Consider the following 19,997-nt stretch of genomic DNA (forward strand, 5'->3'; position numbering starts at 1 on the left):
TTCATCGGACATCCCCAAACTGATGCAGGGTGGTTGCAAACCCACAACGTGGAGCCTTTCTGCAAACTGCAGGTAAATGGTTACCTTTTGGGAGAAAAGTTTTTTATTCATTATCACCCTCCACTGAAGGTGGATGCAGGTTGTGTTTTCACTCCGGTATGTTTGTTCGTTTGTTTGTCTGTGAGCACTATATCTCAAAAAAAGTTGTGCACGATAAGGACAAAAAGTTGTTGACGGAGTGGACAGGTTGCGTGTGTGACAAGGATGAATTGATTCGAATTTGGTGAAGATGCGGCTCCGGCGACTGGAATTTTATCGTGATTCTTCACCGTTGTGAATATTTTTGTGTATCGAGGTGACCGGCCAAAGAAACGCACATTTCTGGTCACGATCCGGATGTGGATCGGATGCTGAAATTTTTTAATGATCCTTTAACAATGGAAGATTGGGATGAATTAAAATCTCTGAATTTAGGTTCTACCAAGCGTACAAATTTCTTATTTGTTCATTTATTTATTTCATTAAGGAATACATAAATTGTAATATTATATATTGTTACGTCTGAGGGGGAGGCGGGGGCGGGGGGGTTATGCATTCAAAGAGTAATTAGGATGTTTAATTAGGTAATTAGGTATGCCATGCTGTTCGAGTAAAAGCAGGATCTCGACGTAATGTAGTCAGGATTTAGTGGTGATAGATTGTCGGGTAAATGTCCATTTCTTAAAGGGGGAAATTATAATTGTCACATAATTAGATAGGGAGACTGGTTAGGGTAAGTGATGATGCGTATTCCCTTTTAGTATTTCCTGCAGGCTTGCCGTGACGTGAAAGAACGGTGCTGCGGACGGCTCCGCCCCTTGATGACGATTGGCGGAGGACCGCAGACGGAGGACGAATGAGGCGCTCCATTGGGAGTTGCACAGACCCTGGAGCATGGGGCGGCCTGATTGGAGGATTGAGAGAAAGGGAGGAGATATATCTGAGGATGGCTCCGCCCCCTGATGACGATTGGCGGGGGACCGCAGTCGGAGGATCAATGAGGGGCTCCATTGGGAGTTGCACAGACCCTGGAGCATGGGGCGGCCTGATTGGAGGATTGAGAGAAAGGGAGGAGATATATCTGAGGATGGCTCCGCCCCCTGATGACGATTGGCGGGGGACCGCAGTCGGAGGATCAATGAGGCGCTCCGTTGGGAGTTGCAGAAACCCTGGAGCATGGGGTGGCCTGATTGGAGGATTGAGAGAAAGGGAGGAGATATATCTGCCGATGGCTCCGCCCCCTGATGACGATTGGCGGGGGACCGCAGTCGGAGGATCAATGAGGCGCTCCGTTGGGAGTTGCAGAGACCCTGGAGCATGGGGCGGCCTGATTGGAGGATTGAGAGAAAGGGAGGAAATATATTTGCGGACGGTTCCGCCCCCTGATGACGATTGGCGGAGGACGAATGAGCAAGCGAGGCTTTGCTGCAGAGTAAGCTTGAAGCCCCTTCCTCTTTCCTCGTGCCTCTCTTCGTTTTGCCCTCGTGTTCTGCTGGCTCTGGGTACGAGACCGGACGGTGGGCAGACCTGCCTCTCTCTTCTGCTCGCTCTTGGCGCATGAAGTGGGTTCCCTGGTGGTTGTGAGCGGTATGGGCCCACACCACAGGAGGTCCACGAATCAAGAACACCACCACGGTGGCTGGCTGGAGCTTACAGGCCAAGAACTGCATTTCTGCACTGAAGGTTTCACGCAAACATCTGAACCACCGTGCCTCCTGCCCCTGACAGGTGCAACGCCAGCTCGTCCGGCACCCACATCCAATGACTTTTGCATCAACACCACGGGCAAGCCTGACGAACTAGCTACGTTGTGTGTGTGTGTGTGTGTGTGTGTGTGTGTGTGTGTGTGTGTGTGTGTGTGTATGTGTGTGTGTGTGTCTGTGTGTGTGTGTGTGTGTACCTGGCGCCTTAGAGGGTTTGAATTTCGTGTACAGATTTTATTTGATTCTTTACATTTTGTTGTACATACATTGAGATTGTTTGTACTTTCCCCCACGCCCGAATCAACACCAATCAACTCTTGTGTGTACATAAATAAACGTTATTTACTCAGGAAAGTGCCACGTGCCACCTTTCTCGTCCCGTTTGCTATAGAGCGATCAAAACCGCCACCCTTGCGTTTTGGCTCATCTTACGTTGGCGGGATTTGTTCAAGTCCCGTGAACACCACAATATTATGCAACCCTCCCAACTCCAAGTCCGCATCCCTCCACCCTCCCAACTCCGCATGCTCTCCTCCCCTGATCTCAACTTCTTGTTTGAATCCTTCCGCCCTTCCATCTCCAAGTCCGAATCCCTCCATCTATGTCAACTTCATGTCCGCATCCCTCCCCCTATCTCAACTCCAAGTCCGCATCCATCCCCCCTACCAACACCAAGTCCGCATCCCTCCTCCCTCCCAACTCCAAGTCCGCATCACTCCATCGATCTCAACTTCATGTCCGCATCCCTCCACCCTACCAATTCCAAGTCCGCATCTCTCCCCTTATTTAAACTCCAATGCCGCATCCCTCCCCTGATCTCAACTCCAAGTCCGCATGCTTCCCCCTATCTCAACTTCATGTCAGCATCCCTCCACCCTCCCAACTCCAAGTCCGCATCCCTCTCCCCTCCTAACTCCGCATCCCTCCATCTATCTCAACTCCATGTCCGCATCCCTTCACCCGAGGGCAGTTCCATAAATTTGTCAACCAGAAAGTCAATCCTTCAAAATGAAATTATCAGCAGAAATTATATATCATTTTGAAGGGAATTGTAGAAGCTGTTCAAAAATTGTAAATTATAAATGCACTTTTTTTGAAAAAATCTGCACACCACAGAAATTTTAATTAATTGAACTTATGAAGTCAGAAAATTCATTTTTACTGTCTACGTCTGAACACATGGTATTTTTTTAAATTATTCCAAGGTCATTAAGGTGTTGACACTATTTTTGGATTCGCTATATATGCTACATATCCCTTATTGTCGGGTTTTCCGTGTGTGTGTGTGTGTGTGTGTGTGTGTGTGTGTGTGTGTGTGTGTGTGTGTGTGTGTGTGTGTGTGTGTGTGTGTGTGTGTGTGTGTGTGTGTGTGTGTCTGCAACGCGAGGCTCCACAGCACAAACCAGCAAACCGATTATTTTTCAAATGGTAGTCCTTCAAAAATAGGTTGTATATTTACCGTCATTTTTTATGAGGAGTGCCAGTTGGCAAAATACGCAATAGGAAAAATCTTGCCAGGTGGAGGAACAATTGTATGTAAACAAATACGTCATGGCAATGAATCTTCGTCAGTGGATCAGTCAGAATGAAAAGCATCGCATCCAGCGCTTCGATCCTCGCAAATCCCTCGTCGCCTACCGGCTTATTTCGTTGTTACTTGTTTTCTACTAAACACTTGTCATATCATGGCCAAATAAAAGTTTCATATTCTCAATCTTTGTGTCTGTGGTATCTTAATAATGTGTCCAAAATGTACGTCCGAAATTATGGAACTGCCCCCTACCAACTCCAAGTCTGAATCCCTCCCTGATCTCAACTGCAAGTCCGCATCCCTCCATCTATCTCAATTTCATGTCTGCATCCCTCCCAGCTCCCAACTCCAACTCCGCATCCCTCCCTCCTCCCAACCCCAAGTCCACATCCCTCCATCTATCTCAACTTCATGTCCGCATCCCTCCACCCTACCAACTCCAAGTCTACATCTCTCCCCTTATCTCAACTCCAAGTCTGCATCCCTCCCCTGATCTCAACTCCAAGTCTGCATCCCTCCCCCTATCTCATCTTCAGGTCTGCATCCCTCCACCCTCACAACTCCAAGTCCGCATTTCTCCCCCTCCTAACTCCAATTCCACAACCCTCCCCGATCTCAACTTCATGTCTGCATCCCTGCACCCTCCAAACTCCAAGTCCGCATCCCTCCCCCTCCTCACACCAAGTCCACAACCCTTCATCTATCTCAACTTCAGGTCCACATCCCTCCATCTATCTCAACTTCATGTCCGCATCCCTCCACCCTCCCAACTCCAAGTCCGCCTCCCTTCCCCGATCTCAACTTCTTGTCCGCATCCCTCCACCCGACCAAATCCAAGTCCGCATCCTCCCCCTATCTCAACTCCAAGTCCCCATCCCTCCACCCCACCAACACCTAGTCTGCATCCCTCCTCCCTCCCAACTCCAAGTCCGCATCCCTCCATCTATCTCAACTTCAGGTCCGCATCCCTCCCCCTCCCAACTCCACATCGCTCCATCTATATGAACTTCATGTCTGCGTCCCTCCATCTATCTCAACGTCATGTCTGCATTCCTCCCCCCTCCCCGCCCCAAGTCCGCATCCCTCCATCTATCTCAACTTCATGTCCGCATCCCTCCAACCTCCCAACTCCAAGTCCGCATCCCTCCCCTTATCTCAACTCCAAGTCCGCATCCCACCCCGATCTCAACTTCAGGTCTGCATCCCTCCACCCTCCCAACTCCAAGTCCGCATCCCTCCCCTATCTCAACTCCAAGTCCCCATCCCTCCACCCTCCCAACTCCAAGTCTGCATCCCTCCCCTATCTCAACTCCAAGTCCCCATCCCTCCACCCTACCAACTCCAAGTCCGCATGTCTCCATCTATCACAACTTCAGTTCCGCATCCCTCCCCCTCCCAACTCCATATCCCTCCATCTATCTGAACTTCATGTCCGCATCCCTCCACACTACCAACTCCAAGTCCGCATCCCTACATCTGTCTCAACTTCATGTCCGCATCCCTCCACCCTCCCAACTCCAAGTGCGCATCTCTTCCCTGATCTCAACTCCAAGTCCGCATCCCTCCATCTTTCTCAACTTCATGTCCGCATCCCTCCATCTATCTCAATTTCATGTCCGCATCACTTCCCCCTGCCAACTCCAAGTCCGCATCCTTCTCACCTCCCAACTCCAAGTCCGCATCTCTCCCCTTATCTCAACTCCAAGTCCGCATCCCTCCATCTATTTCAACTTCATGTCCGCATCCCTACACCCGACCAACTCCAAGTCCGCATCCCTCCCCTGATCTCAACTCCAAGTCCGCATCCCTCCCCTGATCTCAACTCCAAGTCCACATCCCTCCATCTATCTCAACTCCAAGTCCGCATCCCTCTACACCTCCCAACTCCAAGTCTGCATCCCTCCATCTATCTCAATTTCATGTCCGCATCACTTCGCCCTGCGAACTCCAAGTCTGCATCCTTCTCATCTCCCATCTCCAAGTCTGCATCTCTCCCCTTATCTCAACTCCAAGTCCACATCCCTCCATCTATCTCAACTTCAGGTCTACATCCTTCCACCCTGCCAACTCCAAGTCCGCATCTCTCCCCCTCTCATCTCCACATTCCTCCATCTATCTGAACCTCACGTCTGCATCCCTCCACACTACCAACTCCAACTCTGCATCCTTCCCCTTATCTCAACTGCAGGTCCGCTCCCCCCCCCCCTCCCCCCTCCACATCCCCCCAGCTGTCTGAACTTCATGTCCGCATCCCTCCACCCTCCCAACTCCAAGTCCGCATCCCTCCCCTGAAATCAACCCCAAGTCCGCATCCCTCCCCCCTCCCAACCCCACGTCAGCAAGACTCCATCTCTCCCAACTTCATGTCCGCATCCCTCCACCCCACCATCTCCAAGCCCGACTCCACTCACCCCCCAACTCCGAGTCCGCATCCCTCCCCTTATCTCAACTCCAAGTCCGCATGCTTCCACACACACTCTCTCTCTCTCTCTCTCTCTCTCTCTCTCTCTCTCTCTCTCTCTCTCTCTCTCTCTCTCTCTCTCTCTCTCTCTCTCTCCCTCTCTCTCTCTCACCCCACCCTTTCCTCCCTCCCCCTCCGCTCTCTTTCTCACCCCACATTTCCTCCTTCAACCTTCTTTCTCTCACCCCACCCTTCCTCCCTTCCCTACTCTCTCTCACTCTCACCCCACCCTTTTCTCCCTCCCCCTACTCTCTCTCTCTCACCCCACCCTTTCCTCCCTCCCCCTTCGCTCTCTCTCTCTCTCTCTCTCTCTCTCTCTCTCTCTCTCTCTCTCTCTCTCTCTCTCTCTCTCTCTCTCTCTCTCTCTCTCTCTCTCTCTCTCTCTCTCTCTCTCTCTCTCTCTCTCTCTCTCTCTCTCTCTCTCTCTCTCTCTCTCTCTCTCTCTCTCTCTCTCTCTCTCTCTCTCTCTCACCCCACATTTCCTCATTCAACCTTCTCTCTCTCTCTCTCTCTCTCTCTCTCTCTCTCTCTCTCTCTCTCTCTCTCTCTCTCTCTCTCTCTCTCTCTCTCTCTCTCTCTCTCTCTCTCTCTCTCTCTCTCTCTCACCCCACATTTCCTCATTCAACCTCTCTCTCTCTCTCTCTCTCTCTCTCTCTCTCTCTCTCTCTCTCTCTCTCTCTCTCTCTCTCTCTCTCTCTCTCTCTCTCACCCCACCCTTTCCTCCCTCCCCGTCTCTCTCTCACTCTCACCCCACCCCCTCTCTTCCTCTCCTTCACCCACTCCCCCATCTCTCTCCCTGCCCCTAACTTTCCCCCTTTCTCTATTTCTCCCCACCTCTCTCTCCCTCTCTCCTCCCCCTTCTTCTCCCCTAATTCTCTCCCCCTCTCTTTCCTTCTCGCCAGGTGAACAGCACAGACAAACTTTGTTGTAAGTGGAAACGTGCAATGATGGAAGCAATGAGATTATCATACCTGCCTTTGAAAGAAAGGTGTTGCACAAATCCAGGTATGCATTGGTTCATCGAGTTACTGCGAACCAATGACCCCGAAATACGATCTTACGTTAACTGTAGTTATCTTCCAAGATGATTGTGATTTATTATTTTCGTTTAAAAGTCTTCCTTCTATATAAACTCCTTTCAATCATCAGTACGAGGTGAACAATCGTTAATTGATGCTTTGCTAATTGCTGTCACAGTTCACAAGGCAGCACACAATGGTTTCTTTACCCTCAGGTTATCTCGGATAAGCGCGTCTGATGATCCCGGAACTTGGTGATGTTAAACCGTGGGATTAACCGGGTCATTATCCTAACCTGCACCCGAAGGGACGGGACAGGTTGTTGTTGTAATTGGGCTGTGAGTTTGTGAGTGTTATACGCAAATCTACTTTAACATAGATTGTTAATTTTTCGATCTACTGTAATCTATGTAGCCTGGCGATCCTCTCCATGGTGAAAATGCTTTCTCATTGCAGATTTAATGCACAATTACGCTCTTTTGTCTGCGAAGAAATGGTTATAAAAAGAAGGAACAACAACAGGTACACAAATGGCATAGGGATGCTTTTATGTAACTGTGATGTCCGCTCGCCGGATTCGTACCGGGCAACCGGAACGGTCTGATGACTGTTACCAATATTTACAAGCTGATTGGATTGGGAAACATGTTTGGAGGGAGATAGTTGAGTTTGTGTTTACAAACGGTAAGCCTCATAACCTTCACGCACAACGTGTACACCGCCTTGATAATACGTACGTAAACTACTGAGATGGTATGTTCATCCTTCAACAAAACAGGTGATTCGATCTACAGGGTTCTTTTTCTTCCCTGTGTGTCCTCCATGTTCGATAAAGACAGCGCATGGATTTGGACGATACCCTGATGAGGCTACGTGTTGTTAAATGTCTGTTGTTGTTATTGTGGAGACACTGTATATGTCCCAAGCAAATCATCATTGTTCTTGCTAAAAGCTGGCCTTTGCTGGTTCAAGAAAAGGCCAAACCCTGTGCACGTTTAGCAATGTTAGATGGAGAGGACAGATGGCCTTTGCAGGGTCAAGGAAAGGTCAAACCCTGTCAACAATTAGCAAGCTAGAGAGAGAACAGATGGCATATCCCTGTGTCGTAAGAGGTGACCAGGGTTGCGGCAGGAAGGGCATCCGGCGTAAAACATGTGCCAAATCACTATGCGGATCATAACGGATGATCCGCTGTGGCGATTTCCCCTAACGGGAGCAGCCGAAAGAAGAAGAAGAGAGAACAGATGGCCTTGTTGAACACTCAGGAAGTAACAAAGGCTTTTGAATCCCAGCACAAAGTAAAGTGATCTTGCTTTGCACTGGCCGAAGCAGGATAATAACAGAAAATAGGCCTTGCTATTAGTCAATATAATGAAAGACAGCTGCAGAGCCAATGGGAAAATAACGAATTCTGTGCTTTTGAACTCTCCTAATGGAAGTTTATGAAGTAAACAGGATGAATCATGTTGGCAGGTGGTCATACAAGGGTCAGAGTAAAATTGGAAATATAAGGCAAAGCTGAACTAAGCTTGACAGAGCAGGGCTGAACTGACTACTGAGCTGGCCTGTCTCTCCATATGCGCATATGTACTTTGGTGTGCAATAAACTCTTCTCTGCCAAGATCGGTGTGGACAGAACTTGATTCCAATCAGTGCGGATTTCACCTGATCTCAACATTATTACCTCGTTCGTGCAAATCGAAAAGCGGGGTTCAGTAATTCCTTCCCTTTGTCTCTCTGTCTGTCTGTCTGTCTGTCTGTCTGTCTGTCTGTCTATCCACAAACGTCAGTTTATGATGGGGGAAGGACTTCATTTCAATTGAACGTTATATTTTGAACACGAACATGAATCAGAAAACTAACTTGCACTTTAATAGTACCGTCTAATACTTTAATTGTACCGTCCAGTACTTTGTCCGGATCGCACATGCGCACAGAGGAGTGAGGTGATATTTTTATTAAGTCTGCCTGTCTGGCAGTCAAACAAAGCTCAAAATCATTCCAAACAGGAAACTTGCTGGTTTTTTTTAAAGGACGTTATAAAGGACACAAAGAACAGGCACAATGAACGAATGTAACATGTCAAATAAGGTGGTGTAATAGACGGTGCATCAACGGTGGTAAACTTCCAATTTTTTTATTTTGCACGAACATAAAATCTTAATTTTATTTCAAAATTGAATTATATACTCGGAACACTGCGGAACACAAATCACCGTCTTGGCGATTTCAAAACCTTCCGTTTAGCTGGAACCTGCATTTTACGTCATCGCAACCAATCAAATATTCCGCTCGCAGGCGCTGCCCACTTTCCGTTAACTCAAGATTGCCAAGTGTGAGGTGTTCTATGAACTCGAGTTCTTTATCTCATCATTGTGTTTGCGATGACCCCCCACTCTCCTGCTTGATGTTGTTTGTAAGTTGATTTGTAACACCGATTCATCACTGCAGGGAAGAAGGGTAAACGTCCCCCCTTTTTTTTGCTTTTCTGAATTTGTACCCTCGGTACCTGTCAGGTTTCAAATATTGTATTCGGCTATGACGTCACATGCTTCCAGTTTCAGGGAAAAATCAATCAAATTAAATTGAAAAAATATATTTTTTGTGCCAAAGTTGTTCAAGATAAACGTCAGGAATACGAGGGACTTGGATGCAGGAAGAGGCCATTTTATCAATCGAGCTTGTGCTCTCTCAACACCTTATCAATTCAATCTGATAGTTTATTTGCTTTCACATGTTCGAGACTCGTAGAAGAGCTATGACACAGAACAAAATCTGAACACAGCACAATAAAGGAACAGCAGGAGAAAGGGGGAAACACCAACAGTGAACCAGAGGTAGAAGGTAGATGGAGATAGACAAAAAAGGGATGCAGGTAATGACGAGGACTAATAGAGAATGCGAAGGGTGGACAATATGGATAGATAAGCAGAATTTTGGAAGGGCTCCAGGATGGTTTAACGGGTGCAGAAAAGATCGTGATTTTCGATGAGGGTGAACTGAGATAGTAGTGAACAGGTGTCCTGAACACCTGTAAGGAAGAATGAGATTGAAGAGAGTGTGAAAGTTGGTTTCACAGGTGGGATAAAAGAGGAATGAAAGAGTGAAGGTGAGCAGTGGTTCGTGATTTAAGTAGTTTTACCAGAAGGGGGTTGCTGGCGGACCTTGAGCGCCCTGCAGAAGGAGAGAGAGAGAGAGAGAGAGAGAGAGAGAGAGAGAGAGAGAGAGAGAGAGAGAGAGAGAGAGAGAGAGAGAGAGAGAGAGAGAGAGAGAGAGAGAGAGAGAGAGAGAGAGAGAGAGAGAGAGAGAGAGAGAGAGAGAGAGAGAGAGCGAGAGAGTCTTCACAGTTCATACAAATCAAGGAGAGACATTTTACATACGCCTTCTTCTTCACCCTAAATCTGGGTCTACCAGTTTTGAAGATTTGCACATAATCCAGGGTACTACCTATCCAACTTTCAAAGAGGCATGTGTCCAGCTGAACCTTCTCCAATATGACAACGAGTGGCATCAATGCCTCACTGAGGCTGCACAAACACAGAAACCAGCAAGCATTCGAGGACTATTTGGAAGCGTTCTCCTTTTCTGCGAGCCAGATAATCCACTGAAGCTGTGCAAAGACCATGGTTCACACTTAGCTGATGATTTCAAGTGCAGGCGGCATCAGCAGCAACTGCCACCAGAGGCAGCAGAAGCAGCAGCACATAATGACCTTTTGTGTGACCTTGACCACAGACTCCAGCCATACAACAAAACAACAACTGACTTTGGCCTTCCCACAGCAAACAGAAGCCAGCACAACCACCTTGACCTCACTGCTGATGAGTTCGACCCTGATGCTAAATATACATTCTATGAGCGCATCAATCAACTAAATGCATACCAGACTCACGCATTTCAAACAATAAAAAAAAGATCAACAACAAAGGAGGTTTGATCTTCATTGATGCCCCAGGGGGAACTGGGAAGACGTTCCTACTCAACACAATCCCAGCATATGTCAGAAAAAGTCAAGGTATAGCCCTTGCTACAGCCTCGTCTGGCATAGCAGCCACCCTCCTGAAGCTGAGAAGAACAGCTCATTGTTGGTATGTTTCCTATCCCACCCCAAGCAACCTCAATGTGTAACCTCAGCTCCCGAGACTTCAATGGCCACCTCGTTCAAGCAGCTGACCTTTTGGTCTGGGATGAAGCTCCCATGAGCCATAGATTTCCACTTGAAGCTCAAGACAGGACCCTTGAAGATATCATGAGCTATGATGCCGTTTTTGGAGGAAAGCTGCTCATTCTTGCTGGGGATTTCAGGCAGTCTTCCTGTGGTCAGAAGAGGTCGCCAACCTGACATCGTCAACTCCTGCCTCAAACCAAGTCTTCTCTCTGGCAACATTGTGTAAAGTTGCATTTGCGAACCGACATGCACATTGAAGCTGCCGCATCTCAGGGTAATACTGCAGATCGAGAACGTACCAACCAGTATGCACAATGGCTGATCGGTTCAGGGGAAGGCTGTCTTCCAAGTGTTGACCACCATTTATACCATGATACCATTGAGCTTCCATCACATCTCTGTGCCAAATCAGAAGAGGAAGTCATCAACCATGTTACTGCTGGAGTTGATTAGCCACACTGATCCACTGTGGCTTAATGGAGAGAGCCATCCTCACATCCACAAATAATGACGTTGACAGACTAAATGAAGTCATAATGGCACAACTCCCAGGATCCAAGACAGTCTTGGTCCGTGCTGATTCTGTAGCTGACCAAAACCAGGCAAATCTCTTTCCAAGAGTTTATAAGTGCAATCAACATTTCTGGAATGCCTCCAAACAAAATGAGCTTGAAGGTCAATGCTCCAATAATGTTTCTGCGCAACATGGACCCCAACAAACCATCCTTTCCTGACAAGAAACGTAGTCTACTCTGAAGTGCTGTCACTCCACCAATTTCCACAGGTACCAATTAGTGTCTATTAATTACGTATTCTTTGAACGTCGGTTGCTTCCTGTCTAGTAATTACGTATGGATATTAATTCCGTACTCTTGGCATGTATCTTTCCATCAACGTGTAGAGAGGAGAGCGCAGCGAGCCAAACCACACTAGTGATATTGATAGCCGCTATCGTTATTATTGCATGTATCAGCGCAGTAATTGGAGTGTGTATGAGACAGTTTTCCACAGTTACAGCGATGGTGGCACATGAAGCCGCTCCAGACCATCCATCCCTGAACGACCATGAAGATCCAGAAAATCAAGTACAAAGTGTAAAATCGAGTCGAGACACCATGTTGGTGGGACTTCATGAGGAACAGGGATCGTCAAACACACGTGCTCCAAAGGTTGATGAAAATCTTTTTCAGAGGATCCAACAGTTGGTACAGTTGAATGAGAAACGATTGAATGACTGGTAAGGGGAATCAAAACAATGAGGATGCAATAAATATGGACATGGAGGGGGAATTGGGATGGCTTGCTCAAATGGATTGTGAATTATAAGCATAAGACAAGGTGATTACCTGTTGGGTACATTCGGTGTGCGCAGAACTCCCTTCCTGCAGACTACCTGGGTGCCCCAACTCCATGGAAATGAGACAAGGAGAGGTGGCGGCACCCCAAGAAAATGGCGGTTACCTTCACTCGCTAAAATGATGACCCCCACATGGAGCGCAAGTCTGGGTGGTGCTGGGGAAGCTGGTCTTGTTGCAAGCTGGAGATAAATTTAAATCTCTCGCGGAGTTTGTTCTTGCAGAACAAACATCGGAGTTCCTCTCGGAGAAACCGTGGAAAAGAAAAGAAAATAATAACGATAAGAGTTAAAACTTACAATGCCAGGGAGATTTCATCAATAATGTTCAAATGTTTTGGCAAGGAGATTTGTCTAATACTCTAATTGAACCTTGAATTCGGGCAACAGCTGCAAAGTTCGTTTATATAAACTCTGCCTTCTCATGAACTCTGCCTTCTCATTGTATTGAAAAGTTATATCTTATTTTGATTGTAAAACAGGAGTCTCATCAGCCTGCTGAGGCAATAGACTTCTCATTGTGTTGCGAGGCTACACCCTATCTGTTTAAACAGGTGCTCCACTGGCCTGCTGAGGTCATCCTTATCTTGCCTATGTAAATTAAAGTTTCTCTGTGCACGCGTGCCCTGAAGCAAGGCACGCATTCCTTCATTACTTCATCTTGTTACTCACATATATCTATAATTCCAGCAATCTCTGTGTGTGTGTGTCTGTCTGTTTTTCTGTCTGTTTGCCTGCGACCGCCGTTTCTCGACGACCGCCGGTCCGATCTGATTGAAACTTGCCAGGAATATTGCCAGGGACCCGCGGATGTGCCTTTTCGAGGTTTGATATCGATCAGACGAGCGGTTCCCAAGTTATGGCCACTTATCTGTCGACCAATGACAGGACACGTTGCTATGGCATCACGAATGACGTCACAATTAATGTTTATTTGTTTATTTATTTATTATTTATTGAAAATTTTTGCACGATTGACGGTCCGATCTGATTGAAACTTGCCAGGAATATTGCTGGGGACCCGTGGATGTGCCTTTTCAAGGTTTGATATTGATCGGATAAGCCGTTCCCAAGTTATGGCCATTTATGTGTCGACCAATGACAAGATACGGTGCAATGACGTCACGAATGACGTCACAATTAATGTTTGTTTATGTATTTGTTATTTTTTTGCACGATTGACGGTCGGATATGATTGAAACTTGCCAGGAATATTGCTGGGGACCCGTGAATGTGCCTTTTCGAGGTTTGATATTAATCGGACGAGCGGTTTCCAAGTTACGGCCATTTATCTGTCGACCAATATCTGCGAGAGAGGGGGGACGGGAGAGAGGGGATGAGAGTGGGGGCGAGAGAGAGGGGCGAGAGAGGAAGGGCGACACTAGGGGGGAGAGAGGGGGAGGGAGTGGGAGTGGGGACGAGAGAGAGAGAGAGAGGGGACGGGAGAGGGGGTGTGAGAGGGGGTGTGAGAGAGGGGCGAGAGAGGAGGGGTGAGACTCGGGGTGAGGGAGGGGGGAGAGAGAGAGGAGGGGTGAGAGAGAAGGAAAGAGAGGGGAGGGAAAGACGGGTGAAAGAGAGGGGGCGTCACAATTCAAGAGAGGGGGAGAGAGGAGGGGCGAGAGAGGGGGGTGAGATTGGGGACGAGAGAGAGGGGCGAAAGAGGAGGGGCGAGAGAGGGGGGTGAGATTGGGGGCGAGAGAGAGGGGCGAAAGAGGAGGGGCGAGAGAGAGGGGGGCGTCACAATTCTTCTTCATTTGATATGTCGTCACAATTGACGCTGGAGACCTGAATATGTTTCCCAGGTGTTTCCCAAGTTATGGCCATTTATGATTTGGCCCGATCTAATTGAAATAATGCCCCAATCCAGTCATCGTTTATGCACCAACGGGCGGGCTCGTGTTTTGTGATGTATAGAATTGTTTTTATCTTTGCTTTGTAGGACTTTTGTTTAACAGAGCTTTCTTGTAGTCTGGAATTGATTAACCAGAACGCTTTGAAGCTTTACCCCATCCCTATTTCCAATCATATAAATACCATGTATCCTCCCTCAGAGTCAGAGATGTGCTTGTACACTTGAGACAATTTAGCCTTTCTCTCCACACGTGTGTTTACACAATAAATGATCTATTAGATGATAAAGTGCTTTCTCTTTTGTGTTAATTTCCACCACATACCCCACTGCTTCATTTAACCACCAAAATATGGCCTTATTTGAGATAAAGCAGCATTTACATTCAAAATGACAGTTTTCATCGAGCCTGGAAGACATGCGAACCAAACCAAAGAGGATAGCAATAGCCTGAAAGGGATCCGCAGCTTTGTGTCAGAACTTGCAAAGATAATTAAGGAAACTCGTACTTTTACATAATAAATAACAACTTCATGAACAAAAAAAAAGTTGTTCTCATCTTTTCAGGAATAACATAAAGTTTAAAAAAAAATTCACCTGACACCCAAAATGAGCATAATGTGCAAGTGCAAACAAAACAAATAAACACGCAACCAGACTCAACTGCATCTCAAGTAAAAGCTTCACTGAACCACAAATTCACAGCTTTACAAGGTGCTGATGAAAGTTACAATGTTGCAGACACTACACTTGTCAAAGTATGTTCAAATTCTGCCATTTCTTTGGCAGCTGTTTTGTTTTTTTGACACAGATGGCTTCAACAAGCCATGTCAGAAGTTCGGTTATTTCAAGATTTTGAACCGAAGAGAACTTGACAAATGATGAGATAAATTTGCATCAACCGCTGAAAAAAATAAAATTAAGCTTGTAGTACTTGATGGTAATCATGAATGCCGACCAAAACCATTTGGGTCCAAATAAATCACGGTGACTGTGATATCATCTCTGTCAACCCGAGTGAGGTCTTCTGGAAAGCTGAGTGAGTGAGCAAGTCTCTGGGGATCTACCCCACCCCAGTCATCTCGGCAACTGCATGTCTGACCAAAATTGTGGCTGAGTTTCGGTCTCTACCTGGTGGGTTTTGACCTGCCTCACGTCGAGCCTGTTGGAAGTGGGAGAGAGAGAGAGAGAGAGAGAGAGAGAGAGAGAGAGAGAGAGAGAGAGAGAGAGAGAGAGAGAAAGAGAGAGAGAGAGAGAGAAAGAGAGAGAGAGAGAGAGAAAGAGGAAAGAGGAAAGGGGTTGAGGGTGGTGGAGGTTACAGGAAGTGAAGATCACAAAGAAGGGTGGGAGTACTTGAGGAAAAAAGCATTCGGTGTGATGAAAAGAAAAGATGACAGGAATTTAAGCTTCAAAAGTTGAGGAAAAATATGTTGGACGAGAATTGCACTCAGTAGAGCGCACACCTCTGCCAGGCCGAACACTTTATGTTATGTATCCCACTGATAGGCCAGATGTGCATCTGGATCTTCAACAAAATCTCAGCGGCTTGTTCTCGTCACCGGCCCCATTCATCCACCAAGTTTTGTCATAATCTGTCCACGACTTTTTGAGATATTGTACAATACTGTGTGTCGTTTTTAGCACTATCTCTCGATTGTGTAGAATCACTTAAATAATTCCAGTATTCAGATATGGATCTTCACCAAAATCGGCTCAGTTCTTCCTTGTTGCACACCCAACTGTCCACCAAGTTTCTTCCAAATCCATCCACAACTATTTGAGAGATCCTGCTCACAAACAAAGATAAACAAACGGGGGTTGAATACTGTATACACAATCTCCGTCCACAATCTAAGGTTGTAGACGTGTGCTTTAGAAAGCACAAATGTCAGGGTGCCTGTCAGCTATCACCGCTAACTTGGAAAGGTGGAAAAGAGGGTTGGCACTCATACAGAGTTCACAAGTCAGAAATTATTTTATTTCGAGTTAAATTTTCGTCGAGTGATAACCAATGATTTATGAAATATTGTCGGTTAATCCCCCCGACCCAATTGTGGTGGATGGCGGTTAACACCAGCCAGTCTGGATAGCCGAGCGGTTTTCCTGCGGAAGCGGACACGTTGGTCCTCAGACACAATGGCGCTCGCAGGAGGGGCAATCGGCACTGGCGGACCGATGGAACAGATGTATGCACAGCACAAGGGGTTTATACTCTAACCCCACGACAATTACACGGACACATCCACTGAAAATAAACGCGGGATTTAATGACAATATAAATATTTACAAGGGTAATTCAAAATGTAATAATAATAACGTGAAGTAAATAAAACCTAAAGTCGAGGTGCCTCTACACACAGACAAATACAGACAAGGGGAAAACAAAATAAAATAAAATCCTCTATTCTGGCACTTTGCTTGTCCAGAGATGGTCTCTGTGGAACTTTGGAATCGAGGCACTTCGTCCTGCACGTGTAGACGGAATTCAACACCAGGGCTCAGAGACCGTCATGCAGCTTCCTGTCGATCGCGCTTGCCGGTCCACGGCACTCTGCAGAATGGTGCCGTCCCCTTCGGTGGTATAAACGAGGCTTCAAGGTCAGTCTCACACGACCAGCCAAGAGTCGATTGCCAGCGTCTTGCTCAGTCTCCGAACCAAATTGCCTCAACATGAAAACGAGAATCATGCCGTCTTCTTCACGCGTCGAAGAAAAGCCAGCCGTAAAGCCCTGTTCTTACAGGCCATCTCTGAGCTGCGTTCGCGTCCCTCGTGTGTTCACTGTGCTCACTCCCGTGTGTTCACTCCTGATCTCTCCTCGACGTCACACCGAACAACCATCCACCTCTCGGACGTGGCTTGCTCGCACGAAAACCTGGGAAGGAGGGCTTCTGCCTGCTCGGCACGCTTGGCTTGCAAAAAAGCTTGTGGTTTTGGTTGTTGTTGGTATAAAACGCAACTCCTTCTTGACTCGCTTGTGAATGCAAAAACGTAGGAATAGGTCACAGGGGGCAATCACATACTGGAGGGAATTATCCTTAATCCCTATCTAATAAACACCGCACCACCACACATGTGGTGACACTAAACACTAAAGCTCACAGTTTCCCGACTGAATTACATCGAGATGTTTCCTACACGACCACGGATCAAACAACTCGATTCAATCCCAACTTTCCCATTAAATTCCTCCATCTACCCCCACAACCGTAACAATATATTGGTTTCACATTCGTCTGGCTTTGAGGAGTCCCAAAGAGATCATTGTGCCAGTCATTGATCAAAGAAAAACATGAATGTGAAGTCGCTGATGGTTTACTTTAAGCTTCTGCAGCATATCCCCAAAGGTAAGAGAGCACACTAAAGGGTTTGGTGGTGGAGCAAGAAAAACTGGTGCCTGGACAAGGTGCTCTCCCACAAGTCGGAAAACATCCTGACGATGCAAGACGTCCCAAAAGCCGGGGACAAAAAGAGAGAGAGAGAGAGAGAGAGAGAGAGAGAGAGAGAGAGAGAGAGAGAGAGAGAGAGAGAGAGAGAGAGAGAGAGAGAGCGAGACAGAGAGAGAGAGAGAGAGAGAGAGAGAGACAGAGAGAGAGAGAGAAAGATAGAGAGAGAGAGAGAGAGAGAGAGAGAGAGAGAGAGAGAGAGAGAGAGAGAGAGAGAGAGAGAGAGAGAGAGAGAGAGAGAGAGAGAGAGAGAGAGAGAGAGAGAGAGAGAGAGAGAGAGAGAGAGAGAGAGAGAGAGAGAGAGAGAGAGAGAGAGAGAGAGAGAGAGAGAGAGAGAGAGAGAGAGAGAGAGAGAGACATCAGAGAGATAGGTGTAGGTGGAGGAGGAGATGGAGGGGGAGATGGATGGTTCTCTTTGTCATTCCCGTCACTCCAATTATCACTGGTACAACTGCAGCATTCTTCAGCTTCCAGCATCTTTTGACTTCATTCTTGAGATCCTGGTATTTGGTCATTTTCTTGACTTTTGCATTATTAACGCCAAGATCACTGGGATGTTCACAATGAGACAGCTGGTGGAGAAGAGGTTGGAGGTGCAAGGTGAGATGGCATCAGGATTTGTGGACCTGGAGTCCATAGAGAGATGGTGATGTGATGGGAGTGATGGGAGTGATGGGAGTGCTGGAAGCAGAAGTCAGGTTGGTTGAAGCGATGGACAAGGGAACGAAGGGAGGAGTTTGGGTTGGTCCTGGGATGTCTGAGGAGTTCCGTGAGAACTTTGGTTTGATTCAAGGAAGCGCTCTCAGCCCACTCATGTTTTCAATGATTATCAGGGTGATGGAGCTGGTAAGTAGGAAGGTGACCTTGATGGGTAATATGGATCTGGCTGTTGTGGTGGAGAGTGGGCAGGAGATGCAGGAAGTACTGGGGAAGTGGAAGGAGGCATTTGAGAAGGCTTTGTACTTTGAGTGATTACCTTAATTTTTTATTTTTTTTGCAGGACTGATCAATAATCTTTGGAGAAGTCATTCAAGCAAAACCAAAGTATTCTCCGGAGCAAAGAGTAAACATTGTCACGTGGTATTTTGAGACCAAATCAATTGCTTCCGTCCGGACGAGGTCCATGTGCTGAATATGCAGGCACTTGGAAACTCGTGAAAAAGTTCAAAAGTGATGGGACGATTTTTAACACCAACAAGGGAAGCTCCGGTCACCCAAGAAGTGTACGGTGTGAAGGAAGCAATCGATGAGCATCGCAACCCTCCGGAGACAGTGGTTCATACAAGACGGTGCTACCCCACATGTCGCCAACGAAACAATTGCCTTTCTGTGTCAAAAATTCGGACAACGAGTTTTCAATTTGCGGATGGAGGATGAAAGGTCTCCACATGGCCCCGACCTCAATCCGCTAGAAATTTTCTCCTCTGGGGAGCTTGTCAGGACAACCTCCGCAAGGAACACCCCGGATCCGAACCTGATCTGAAGGCAGCAGTTGAGCCTCATGTGGAGACAGTAACCATGACAACTTGCAGCAACGTTACTGAAAACTTCCCAAATCGTGTGAACGCAGTTTCTCAATTGAAAAGATGTTTTTTTTATGCAAAAAATCTAAAAAAAAAAACAGTTCCAAAAAGCAGTCCTTGGTGATTCGATCCACTCAGACTCAGAGTGAACTCACGCTCTCCAAGGATACTGTTCACCTGCAGCAGCCTCAGCAGTTCAGGCTGCTGTGATGCAGGTGCTCGAGAAGGTGATGCACAAGCGACGCTGGAGAGGAAGCGGGGTCTCTGATAAATAGGGAGTCCATGAAGACACGCGTTTGAAGCACGGAGATGTGAGGACGAGACCGCGGGCGCTTCATGAAACGAGGAAGAATCAATGCTTTTGATATCTGTGCCATGCGGTGAATCTGGATATTGGTTTGTTGGCACTTGTGGGACAAAGATGTTTTTCTGCACAAAATGCACAACATATTCAAAAACTCACAAACAGCATGACCTACGGTTCGTGCAAATTCAGTGCAATATTACATCGACAGTATTTTTTATACCAATGTGTCGTTGGGCTGACAAAACAGCCTCGAGGAATCCCACCCTCACCTCGGAGCTGTTGAAGCTGGGTTTGAATCCTGACCAACCTATAAATGTGATCCAGGTGTTTGACATGCAGGTGAGGCATAAATGTGTCCGCTGCCTTTTTGATGGTTAAGCCGGATGTACCGTCTGCTAGCATTATCGCATCAGCTGGTGGACGTTGAAGATCCCATTGTGTCCTTATCGCAAACAACGGGCGAGTTATTGCCGGCAGTGAACAAATTCCAAATCACTGGACCACCTTCATTCGAACGTCAGGCATGGCCAACCGGTTCGTGAAAGACTTGATTTAGTTTTTTTTTCTTCGAGAGAATTAATTTCTCCCCGGACACACGT

General features: G+C 47.1%; 1 protein-coding gene across 6 annotated transcripts in view; it reads left to right on the forward strand.

Moving 5' to 3' along the window:
* Nucleotides 1–13,618, forward strand: part of LOC147006456 (zinc finger CW-type PWWP domain protein 2-like) — an 18,498-nt gene extending 4,880 nt beyond the window's left edge. For 2 of the 6 annotated variants that reach the window (XM_085868749.1, XM_085868751.1), the window contains exons 3-4: nucleotides 1–72; nucleotides 6,637–7,617. The exon at nucleotides 1–72 is cut by the window's left edge and continues 88 nt beyond it. In XM_085868749.1, the coding sequence (XP_085724875.1) occupies nucleotides 1–72; nucleotides 6,637–6,822 (258 nt within the window). In that variant the 3' untranslated portion in view covers nucleotides 6,823–7,617. Of the gene's footprint in view, nucleotides 73–800; nucleotides 1,768–6,636; nucleotides 12,159–12,293 lie in introns of those variants that run through there. The other 4 variants (XR_015054818.1, XR_015054819.1, XR_015054817.1 and 1 more) reach the window with 4 other exon arrangements.
* The last annotated feature ends 6,379 nt before the right edge of the window (nucleotides 13,619–19,997 follow it).

This window comes from Eptatretus burgeri, unplaced genomic scaffold (genome assembly GCF_056783735.1).
Source record: "Eptatretus burgeri isolate ZD-2024b unplaced genomic scaffold, Ebu_testis_v1 Ebu_testis_scaffold_3172, whole genome shotgun sequence".
Classification (NCBI taxonomy): Eukaryota; Metazoa; Chordata; class Myxini; order Myxiniformes; family Myxinidae; genus Eptatretus; species Eptatretus burgeri.